General features: G+C 34.8%; 1 protein-coding gene across 1 annotated transcript in view; it reads right to left on the bottom strand.

Moving 5' to 3' along the window:
* LOC145982544 (uncharacterized) overlaps window positions 1-13,123 on the bottom strand; it is a 130,297-nt gene that overhangs the window by 31,683 nt on the left and 85,491 nt on the right. Inside the window, exon 4 of the mRNA XM_083115999.1 lies at window positions 4,868-4,976. Coding sequence (XP_082972125.1) covers window positions 4,868-4,976 — 109 coding nt within the window. The remainder of the gene's footprint in view (window positions 1-4,867; window positions 4,977-13,123) is intronic.

Genomic DNA, 13,123 nt, shown 5'->3' with positions numbered 1-13,123 from the left:
TTACGCATAATTTCCGTAGCAAATAATTCACATCCCATTCCCGGAATTCAAGGAATTCCAACTGAGTAGTCACCCTGATATTGTGCAGCAAATTTTACATACGTGATTCACTTTTCATATCAACAAGTAACTTTTGCTTACTGCACAAGTCTAGTATTATAATAATTTGTAGATAATTTTGAAAATGATGTAAAGAAATGAAAATTTGTTTAGAAAATTAATATTTGTTTATTACGGTTCTTGTGAAATTTTGATTTTTAACGATTGTATCTAATCAGTATTTTTCAGGAATTTTGTCCCAATTTGAGTTTTTTGCAACCTACTTCAGGATTATTCAAACCTAATTTAAATTTTTTAGAACCTATAGTACGATTTTTTAGAACTCATTTTAGTTAGAGCCTATTTTAGAAACCTAAAAGCACACTTTTTAGAACCTAAAAATCCGAAGTCTAGTTATGACAATAGAATCCGGGTCTCCTGACAGACGTCCTATTGACAGGAACACCACGGCTCTACAATGTTGACGAATGATAACAATAATACTGAAAAGGGAATAGTGCTCTAAAATATCTATTAGTTTTTTTCAAAGTTCTTAATCTAAAAAACACGCTGATATAGGGTTCAAACGTTACTTGTAAAATGTATTAGTGCAAATAAATATCGCTTTGGTTAGCATCTTTTAGTGTGTTTCTATCATGGAAACAAGGTTTAATAACGTTTACTTTATATTCATTAACAGTATTTTCGTCGAACGTTCACAAGTCCGAAAGCCCGTAACATTTCTTCAAGCTTTCACGTAACCCCTGGGAGATCATGAAAGCCTCCTGGGGGTCCACGGGCAACGGGTTATGAACCGCTGTTCTACAACACTTTCTAACAAGAGCGAAGTACCTCAACAGTAAGTTAATACACCTAACAAAAGTTTGTGCGGTAAAAAAAATCGCGGTGATTCCAAAAGAAATCCAGACAAGAGAGAACTTTCTCCAAAGTTCTGAACTCTTACCAACAAAACAGCGCAGACGAATAATTTACAACACCCCAAGGAACGATTCGCTGTTCCACGGCGTACACTCCGTACGCAGTTTTCCCTTTATGTGTTCGTAAGCGAGAGAGTCACGCATAATTCACTCAGCGTGTGCGTAAACGCTATCTTATAAAGTTTTTAATTTTGTTCCGAGACCCATACACACTTTTTACCATCTCCAATGGGTTTGTGACGAGCACAAAAGTTACAATGTTGTGTTAGGTTTAGTTATGATGATTTCATATTGTGAATTTACGAACGTGCATGCTTAAAAATCTGACAATCGTAAAAAGTAAACAGTTAGTAAAAATGTTATGTGCTGAATATGTATAAGTGATGAATACAGAAATACTAATATTGGTCTAATCTTATGTTCATAAATTTGTAGGTTTCAACCTTCAAGGAATTGTCGGTGAATTTTTCGAGTCCGTCGAGCTGTGTATTTAATAGTTTAAATACTTTGTTCAAGTCCCTCTACGAACAAATGCTAACCGATACTTCAACCACCATTTATAGTGGCCAGACACGTTTCTAGAACTACCTTTCAGGAGGGGTCCGAACCATGATCTCACGTGTAATGAGAATATTAATATTAACAATAATAATAATGTTTATAATTATTAGGTTACTATGAGAGTAATATGTACATAATTGTACATATTGATAATAATATTAAAATACGAGTATTGTCAGTCCAAAAATGTGACGCTCTTGGCTATGACACGGGTTGATAAAGTTTTGTTTCTGGGTTCGATTCCCGGTGAGAACACTTATGAGTGACTCGTGTGCCACTATCAACGACGTGTTTAGAAGAGTGTCAATAGGGTCCGGAATCTCCTCTCCCCGAAAGACTTACCAATCCGAAATTAAATAATCAAAGATACTCGTTTACAGTTGCATTGTATGAAAATTGATTTATTTTCTCAGAGGTAAGGATTAGATTGTAGATACATTAGATACAGACAGCTTTACTTTGACAGTGCCTGCGAAAATGTATGTGTATAGCCTACCTTGATACATAAGTATTACCAAGCAAATTTTCCATCACTGTGCTTATTGTCTTTGTTTTACGCAATCAGATCTTCAATAATTGAAACAAGACGACGAACCAGCTGCCGATAACATCTGCACCAGCATACGTAAAAATACAATCCTTAAATTCACGTATGTTGCAAGAGAAAACTTAACGTAAATGGCCATGGACAATTTGCCGAACAATACTTGCGCATCCAACTGTGCGGGGTGGTTTTGGAAAGAAGGAGTCTAGAAGTAGGCGGACATGCAGGGAATGGGGATCATACGGGACGGATGGGAGGACATCACCAATGAAAACATTTTGGCAGAATGTGCGGGGAAAGTATCTTTACGTAACTTCGGCACATATCGTGGATGGGGATAAGCAATGGGGGAAGGCGAAAATACGTAGACGTGTGTGGAGTGAGTGACAGGGTGGGTTTGGCATGGTTCAGGCTGGGGGTGGGCACAATTCAAGCTGGTTAGGGAGGACGGGTGTGCAGAATGTCCAATGTGTGGGGAAGACGAGACGAAATTCCACATTTTCCTCCACTGCAAAGAAACAGCGGAGGCTAGACGGAAATACAAGCGATATGAACGAATCTAGAATTGAGGGGTTAATGAGGGCCATTACGGGGAGGGAAATGTGTGAAAGGGACGAAACTCAAATAAGGGATCTGGGAGCCTTCCTACATTACGTCTGGACAAAGAGGGCGAATAAGATGAGGGACGGGAGTGTTGATAGATTGTAGTGAGGGAAGAATTCACAATTAATATGAAAGGTAAAGTTGAACATGTGAGGACATAAGGAGAGGGATTATGGGGAAAAAAAGAAAAAAAAACCTCATTGATGTATGGAAATGTGTGTACAGCCTCAAGGGTTCATAGTGAAATAAACCTATATTCTATTCGATTCTATTCTACCACTACTAATAATAATACGCATATAAATAATGATCATGTACTTTACTTTTTATCAGTTGGTCCTAACAACCTTTTTTCGAATTCAATTAATAATATATTTAATTTTTTGTACATTAATATCTTTGGTAAGACAGCTGTTTTGTACAAATTTTAAGGATCTTAACTAAACAAAGCTAGAGAATATAAGCTGTTAAATCTCTATTCTTGTATCATTTTTACATGTTCATGTAATAATTATAATGATAATTATTGTTAATTGACAAATTTTAATGGTTTTAATGTTGCCTCCGTCGGGTGGGCGCAATTTAGGATTATTTTCAGATTGGTTCTGCTTCCGTCAGACGTACTCACTATTCTCTTTTTTCTCTCTTTCTCCCTCTACTCCTTTCATCTGTTTTCCAGCTGCTCCATTTCTGTCTCGCTTTCCCTCTTTCACTTTTTCTCTACCTCTTTCATTCTTTCTTGTTGTCCTTCTTTCTTCTCTCTCTTTATCTCTTCCATTTCATATCTTTCTCTCTCCCTTTACTTCTTTCAATCTTTTCCTAGTTTCTCCGTGCCTTCCAATTACACCCTCCCTCTTTTCATCTTTCTCTTTTCTCTACTTTTGCCTTTCTCTCTTGTCCTTCTTTCATCTCTTTCTGCATCTCTTCCAATTATTATCTCAATATCTCTCCCCTCTTTCTCTACCTTCTTCTTTCTATCTTGTCCTTATTTCATCTGTTTTTTTCTATTTCTTTCTGACCCCCTCTCTTTTTCTCTACCTCTTTCTTTCTATCTTGTTCTTCCACATGTTTCTCAATCCCTTCCTACTACTTTTTCTCATTCTATTTCTGAGATACGATCTCTCGTTTTGTTTCTCTCTCTCAATCTTTCCATCCCTCTCTCTTCAAATTCCTCACGTTGACTATTTGGATAGCGCCACTGGCATAGGCAGGGTTGTTTACGGAAGGGGTTGGAACTGTAAACGTGAATAATGCATATCTGCTTTCTCGGGGGGTGGCAAACACAATAAGGTATTTCGAATATTAAAAACTTTTCACTCTCAAAAATGGCAATGACTTTAAGGCGAGTTTGCATTTTCCAATCTGGTTTTTACCGAGTTCTTCACTACTTTTATTTAGTTTTCTCAAAATTTTTGAAGGGGTTGTATCCTCTTCACCCTCCCTGCCTACGCAAGTGGATAGCGCCAGAACACCTGGTCTTTGTGCACTTGTTTTTCATCTACTCAGGTTTGGTTGCAGCGCTTTGATGTCAGCGCTGATCTTGCGAAGTACGCAACGACTCATTAGTCGGATTTACATACTCGTACAAAACCCAGGACAAACTGATCCAGGAAATATTCTGTTTGGTAAAGAGCGACATCTCGAACCACGCTGCGACAAGGTTTTACCCGAAAGAGGATAAAAAGTTCTCGCTTTGCAAGAAAAAATAATCAACTCCTAACAAAGGCCTTCCGGCGGGAAATGCAACAGAGGTGGAAATAACATTGAAGATTGGTTACCTGCAGCCAATCGGAAGAGATCCGATTCTAACGAAGAGAGCCTGTTACCCTTTCGGACGTTATTGACTTAGGAATTAACTTCACCAGGCTCCTCTGAGCTGTTCAACGAATGCCGAGGAAACATTTCATTCATCGCCTTTGGGATCAGAGTAACATCGAAAGATCTTGGAGCTCCATTACGGCAACAGGGCGGTTCTCTTGATATACTCCTTCAATACTATTTCTAAGCCGTCCACTGTGTTGATGTGTGTGGATGCAGCACCGTCCTTTCGTTTAAAGACAGGCTGAGCATCATCTCCACTGTGACAGAGATAAAGAATATGTGGAATCATTTCTCTAGCTCACATATACCCTTCATGCCCCGGAGTAATGCACACTTTTTGAAAATTGAACGTAGTACTTACAGAAGGGTAGTCTCCGGGGGTAGATTCCCAGGCACCCTCCTCCACCCCTGGTACTCGCAAGTGAGGGATGTTCCCAGACAGATGCAAGAGGTCTCGTTCAACTGCAGCCCTGGAAAATAAAGAAATTCAGAAAATTAACTTCTGGTCCATATTTTTCTGATTAAATAATATTTATCCATGTAACAAACCTCTTACAATTTAGATATGAAAATTGTGTTAAAAATTAATACCTCAAATGTAACTTTTTCTTACAAACAGTAACGCATAGTCAGTCAAAACAGTTTTACTGTGATCTCATACTTGAAATATTTATACAGCACAGTATTTGACGAATAAAAAATATGAAGCAGAAAGAACTAGATTCTGGTGAGCATTATACTTTATCTAAATTCAATAAAATCAGCATTCAATAACCGAATAATGAGAAGGAAATTATATTATTTAACTGTTCATTAGATGAAATAAAAGCTCCATTTTTCTAAATTCAAAAACATGGGTCGAGAAAGTTGCGTAATGCTACCAAAATATCTCACAAAAATATTTAGCCAGTTTGAAATATTCCTTGCATCAGATTACAATATAGAAAAATGATAAATTACGTCTCTTCCATTTTGAGGATATATTTTCAGTTTTCCTCGAAAAATAGGGTATTGATATTGTTTAATAAATAAATAATTACATACATACACACTATATACATACATCCATTCGTATACTAGGTGGTCCACAAGTGTGGAAACAACCACCTTAAACCAATACTTATAGGAAAAATGGATAAAATGCCCGATACATGACGCGGAAAGGGCAAAATTTGTTAGGATGTGTTTCCAATATGTTGGCCACCTAGAGGTCCGCCATCTTGGATTAAAATTCATTTTTTAAATCGAAAGATGATTATCTTAAACTTCACATCCTATCCCCTTCTGGGTGATGGGGGCATTGGACCCTCCTCGAACTATGAAATATTTCGATGTGAACCTACAAAACTAACGAAAGTATCGATTTTTTTTAGATTTTAGAATTTCAATTTTGTCCTTGCAGAAATGAATGGGTTGTTTGCGGAGATCAAGAAATCTGCAGTACGCCATATGCCGTAATTTTAGTTTTATAACAATTGATAGAAGGCTACCAGGCACCACGATTTAGTTGTGACAGTCCATAGTCTTTAATCTCTGTCCCGACTTTTTCGAAAAAGTCGTGTTGCAAAAATGTCCGTTCTTATTATTAACAACACATTCAGACATGTTCTTCACTATAAGAATCCTTTAATTTACAAATATATTATTTTCTAAATGCAGAATTTTCATGGTTGTTGAATGGTGCTGCTATAAGACAATTGAAGGAAATTTTGACACATTGTTAATTTGTGGATTACAGTATTATCTGAATACTTTTGAGAATTGAATGTAAACAATAAGCACCAAGCTGTACGCCGTGTGATAGCCTTTGTGTGAAAGTGACTGTGTTGCTGATTGTCGGTTCAGGGGGAGCGGGTTCTATTGGTGAGTTGATTTTTATTCGTTACATTGGACCATGATATTAGCAACTCTGTAATTGTACGTGTAGCTGCAATACTGGCACACCGTTGATGGTCACATATAATACTGCAACAACACGTCGTCGCGTTGTAATCGAGGGGTCCCGGGTTTGGTTGAGGCACGTAGTGGTCGGATCCCACTTTAAACTGTAGGTCCAGTCCCCATTGGCCTATCTATACAGAAAGTAGACTTAAAACATAAAGTGGACTTTAAACATAAAATCAAACTCCAATACTGGAATAACATTTCGAATCTTTTATTTTTCCACATTTAAGAATCCCCCAAAACAAATATGAGCGTGAATATAGCCCTGGTTACTTCAACGAACGCATCGGAATATTTTCAGATTGCAAGTTTCCGGAACGTGTCTCGGTCCCATTTCTCCAAGCTTAACCCTTCGAGTACCAAGGTAAAAATGTTAAGTAAAGTACCAAGACTGAGTCATTTTGACCCAGGTACTATTTTTTTTTTTAAAAAAAATACTTTTAGTTTGATGCAGTGAGTTATAATTGGGATGTACAATAAACATGACAATGTGCCTGATTGTATCGTGTATTACAACACATGTTATATACATATAATACAATAATATGTATTGTCTATATGAAAGTAAATAAGCACATACACATTTAGTGTGGACACAAGAGATTCAATTTTTAATGTACTCTATTAATAGCAGTTTTCTTTCAAACAATACTTGAAATATAATAATTCAAAGTTTAAAATATAACCACACAAATAAGATATATCTTTTAGAAGAAACTGATATCGCATATTCCATTCTGATTACACTTGACAGTCCTTGCAGGGCGGTTTGCTGATAGCTATAGTGTGCTTTGCATACAAACGTATTTATTGGTATTTTATATACCGACTTGAGTAAAATGATGTGCAAAAGTAAAACCGCAATGAGAAATACCTATAATAACATGCCACTACGGTTCTTTAAAATAGTGAAATTCCTAAAAAAATGTCATCCGAGTCAAATTGACCCAGTCTTGGTACTCGAAGGGTGTAGTGATGGTTGGTCGGAACTTAATTGTTTTTTTACTGAAAGTGGGAATTTCTGAAAAAAATATTCTGCTCTTGTAGCCTGTAACTGGCAGTTCTTCGGTGTATAATGAAACATTGGATCTTAAGGGAATTGTTAATCCGTTACTGCACTGGCTGCAAAAAAATGGCTTATAAACTTCATTTCTTCTCGTTTTTGAAACTTCATTCGTCATTGTCATTGAGTTGCTGTTTAAAGTCCACTTTATGCACAGTAATGCTAATCGGGACTTGACCTACAGTTTACCTACTTGTGCCTCCACCGGGTATCGAACCCGGGACCCCTTGATTACAAGGCAATGACGCTACCACTGCGCCATTGGGGAGTCCCTATAAAACTTCATTCGTGAAGCAAATGAATTTACTTGTATTTTTCTTATTCTATATCGCAATTCTGCAGCTTCTGTCTAATCGCGTCGATAAGGATTAATGACAATTGTATGAAATCCATGAAGGGACTCTTAACAAAGAAGCGTCCTACATCTGAAGTACAACACTGCCTTAATGAGCGAAAAGATAAATCTTTGGTTCCTCTTCCTGTAGATTTCTCTGCTAAGATGATCCAGATTTCGTTGATTACTAACGCCTTTAATAGGTAATAAAAAGTGAATATCACAACACCAATGAACTTGCAGTGCCTGACTACATCCATAGAGTATAACATGTTGTCTTCAAGAGATGGTAAAGTTGCGAATTTGTGTTGATGCTCTCTACACGTTATCAAATTTTGTCGGTGGTTGACGCAATCCTGTGTGTTATACATAACAAATAAGTAGTAAATTGCTATAAAATACTAACAACAAGCTATTTACGGGCTATGGAAGTTGGCTATATATCCACTTTTCAAAATATAAGGGCCTCGAGGATATACAGTTGACCCAGGCAGGACATCGCGTTTCCTAACGGTGGCCTGTAATGTCCACCTTGGTCATAGTACTTTTTAAAAATATATAGGCAGGTCTCGAAATGGACCGGAATGACGTTCCGGCTCGTGAATATCTGGAACCTTCATCTAGTCAGAAATGGTAAAGGACCGTTAAGATTAGCCTTTTTTAAAAACTATATTTTCCTTTTCAGTGTGAAACTAATTTGATAATACTCTGTAACACGTAGCATGTAAGTTTTCCCTACATATAGAGATGCGTTGTTGCGGCGAGGGGGCTTATATGACGGCGTCTATTTTGCCTACGTTGGAGACAAATACGGGGCGCTGGAATTGCACCCAGCACACCGTCGGCAGTATTTCATTTTTTATTAATTTCCCTTTTTCCGTCTTTTTCTGTCGTTCTTTCTTCTTTGCTCCGATTAACCCACAGTAAATTTTCAAGTCAGTCAAACAATAAATACAATCCACAATTTGATTAAAATTTAAAAAGAACATTCCTGAAGCCTCTTGTCCAATGTATTTTGCATAATTTAATGTTTATTTAAATATTTTAATGTTAACTATTATTACTTTTCAAACAGCACATAATTTCACTAGCCGTTAATCTCGTCGCCATAGTAATCACAGACAAAATATACAACCCATGTTAACGAAATTGAAGCGTTCAGTTTCGTAAAAATTTCCATTTTAAGCCCTGTATTTAACATTTCACATATTACTCCTTGCACTCCTCAGTCCTACGAAAAAGATCATAAGTAAAACTTGCCATAAACTTTGAAAATCTCTAGGTTATTTTGTATTGAATTTTCCTCTTCTTTCACAGCACCCATTGAGGAAGAAGTATACTATGCCTGTGAGGACACACACAAGGGCAGAACTGTAATCAATTATCTCACAACATTTCCACCTGAATTTTATTTATTTTCTTTAAAAGTCATGTTAAACATACAAAGACAAGGATAGTTACCATCCAGGTTCACAAGCATAATTAATTTACTATTTATGTGTAAGATGAATCAATGAATCAATACATCCAGCATATTTTAAAAAGCAAATGAGAATAATAGCAGCGCCATGTAGGAGAAAGATTCTCAACTTTGTAATATTCTAAAGGAAACATGAAATCATTACCTCATGGTACTAATAGCTTAGCCTATGAATAGTAGCCTATGTGGTATCAACAGTCACGTTTTCAGAGTGAAGCATGATTCCAAAGAACTGTTTTCGGTAACAATTCATGCACAATGTAACATATTGATCAGAATGTAACAATTCCTTTAAATTCTTATCACCATGGTGTCAAATATAAAAAGAATGGATAAAAAAATATGTGTGCGAGAAGATAGGTAAGTAATCTTCTATTTCGTGACATGTAATATGTTCTCGTACAATTATGCTACAATTGGATAATATGCTCTTGATATCCTGTTGTGAGCTCATATTGACAGTGAAAAATGTTCCCTTGTGTTGGCCATGTCCAAAGTGAAGGTTGGGTGCTAAATCACTGACCGAGATTAAGAATACTTAATTTCTTTCTGACAGTGGGGGAGGGGTTTGTACAGGATCGGAGCCAGGGGGCGTGAAGGGTTGCTTGCGTACCCCTTAATTTTATTCCGCAAACCTTAATTTTTCTTCCGCACACCCTGTAGCACCCTCTATCCAAAACCCATATACTACCAAAATTATTACCTCTTACAGTGTCATATTATGTCATGCCGTTGTCATATTGATGGCCTAATGTTAGGTACTGAAGTGAGACTTGTGTTATTATTGACAACAGACAAGCATTTACCCTCCTCTCAAAGACACTCCGCATTTATTTTCCTGTACTGTCGGCAGACTATAAAGATCAGCGGTTCTGGTCTTTCTTTCTTCAAAATTGTTAAGAATGGTTTCTTCTTGTGTTTCAAGTAGTCTGTTTTTGTTTTTCGATAAATGTATAGCTATAGCTCAGTGTCAGTTGTTGTATGTTTCCCTTTGGATTGTTCATACACAGTAGAGATAAATGTATGTTTGAAAACATTTATTTTGTATTTATTCATTTTGCCCCGATTTCAGCTAATTTTCCAAGGGGAAAATAACCAAAAAATCCAAATTTTACTATTTTTATAGCATAAAAATAATAATGTTTTTTTGATCAAAGTTCAATTACTCAATTCTATAGGCAAAAATTCACCCCACGAGCCTAAATCAGTATATTTTTAAGCATACATTTACAATTATCATATTTTATAAAGAGAAATAGATGTGTTGATAGTGGTTTGAGTTATTTGCAGTGCAGTATATATAAATATTTCCTAAATATATATTCTGATTAATTTACGTCTGAAATGTATATAATATTTTTAGAAGAAAAGCTATATAAAAATATATATGTACGTTGGTGTGTAGAATACTAATAACATATAAATTTATAATTAATTTTTATTAAGTATAAATTGTTCTAACATTTTTTGAAAAAATAAATATATAAAACCTAACATTTTTTTAAAAAATATATAATTATATATATATATATATACACAAATTATAAAAAATGAATAACAAAAAAATTAAATTAAACCAAAAACATACAAATCTTGTATATAAAAAATATACCACATCAGACATAAATGATGAAGCCTCAGATATTCCAAATTTTTTAGCTAAACTGAAACAAAAATTATAGATGCAATTCAAAATAAACTTAAAATATGTTCTCTCAAAATATATTTTAATCTATTCTCAATGTATATAAATTCTCATAGTGAAAAAGAACAATATATTAATCGTACTCGTGTGTTAATTTTACACTATAATGATATTCTTTGTTTGTATGATATTTATGATAAAATTTGTGAAGAACTTAAGTTAAAACAACAAGAGTTCCAAGGGAGAGGTTCGGGTTGGTCACTTTGTGACACAAACCATAAACTTGAATTAAAAATAGCAAAATATGTCCCTCTTGGGGGTGGATCTAGTTATATTAAATTACCCAACCAGATCAAAAACAAGAATGCTGTAATAAATATTCAAAATAATGACAATAAATGTTTTTTATGGTAAAATATAAAAGTAAAGATAAATATATTGCATAGAGAAAACTATCAAATTAGAAAATGGAAAAAAAGTTGTTCTTAGATTCCTGGATTCATATCAATTTGTATCTAGCAGTTTGGCTACTCTGGTGAATAAATTAACCGATGATGAATTTGTTTATACAAAATAATATTTTGGTGAGGATAAGATAGCATTGCTGAAAAAAGGTGTCTTCCATATGATTTCATAGATGATTTAAAAAAAATTAATGTGACACAGTTACCATCGAGAGATAAATTTTATAACAAACTTCAAGATGAAGAATGTAGTGAGGAAGATTATCAATATGCACAGAGAATCTTGAAAATATTAATTGGCAAAACAATGGGGGATTATCAAGACAAATATTTGATTTTAGATACTCTCCACTTGGCTGATGTGTTCGAGATTTTTCGAGATCGTTGTTTTAAGAAATATAATTTGGATCCTGTATTTATGTACACAACACCCGGTTTATCCTGGCAGGCTATGCTTTTAAATACAAAAGTTGAAATTGGTCTTATTAATGATATTGAATCTGTTTGTTGAATCTGCTAAACGTGGTGGTATAGTCCAGTGTCCTTTAAGATATGCAAAAGCCAACAATAAATATTTATCTAGCTATAATCCTTGTCAAGCATCTAAATATATATTTTACATTGATATGAAAAATTTATATGGTTATGTGATGACTCAATCACACCCAATCGGTAATTACGAATTGATGACCAATACAGAACTTGAAGACAGGCATTTCTTAAACTGGTCTGAAGATCATCCCAAAGGTTGTCTATTGGAAGTTGATTCAGAATATCCATCAGATCTCCATGACGATCACAATGGATTAGCTATGGCACCAGTTTCTCAGAAGGTCCCAGGTGCAGAGGAAACAAAATTGATATTATCATTTGAAAACAGAAATAATTATGATCTTCATTATCGACTGTTACAATATTATTTGAAACATGGTATGAAATTAATAAAAATCCATAAGGGGTTAAAATTTGACCAAGGAAAATGGTTAGCTCAATATATTGAGAAAAATACAGATAATCGAATACAAACAAATTCAGAAGTTGAACAAAATCTTTATAAATTAATGAATAATTCAATATATGGAAAATTTTTACAAGACAATAGGAAGCGAGTAATATGTAATTTAGCATCTGATTCAAAAAGAATTCTAAAACTTGTTGCTGATACTAGATTCAAGAGTTTTACAGAAATCCTTGATAGCAATCTAACTCTTATTGAAAGAAGAAACACTAATGTAAAGTGTAATATGCCGACAGTTGTGGGTGTTGCAGTTCTTGAATTGGCTAAATTAGAAATGTATAAATTATATTACAATATTATGAAACCTAGATACAAAGATAAAATTGAAATAGCATACATGGATACTGATAGTTTTATATATGAAATAGAAACACCTGATTTATACAGTGATTTGTTTTCTATGAAAGAATATTTTGATTTTAGTAATTATCCAGAAAAATATCCATTACACAATCTCGAAAACCACATGATCCCTGGGAAAATGAAAGATGAGGCAGCAGGGTCTATAATAACAGAATTTGCTGGTCTAAGACCAAAAATGTATTGCCTAAATATTGATGACAAAGAAAAAATTAAAAAAGTTAAGGGTGTAAGTTGAGCATGTACAAGAAAACTTACAATGGAAGATTTTAAAGAATGTTTATTTAAAAAGAAAACAAAAAAGATGCC

Source organism: Lepisma saccharinum, unplaced genomic scaffold, assembly GCF_977018435.1.
Source record: "Lepisma saccharinum unplaced genomic scaffold, izLepSacc3.1 HAP1_SCAFFOLD_238, whole genome shotgun sequence".
NCBI classification, from domain to species: Eukaryota; Metazoa; Arthropoda; class Insecta; order Zygentoma; family Lepismatidae; genus Lepisma; species Lepisma saccharinum.
The sequence above is the reverse complement of the archived record's forward strand: the minus strand, read 5'-3'. Positions and strand labels throughout refer to the sequence as shown.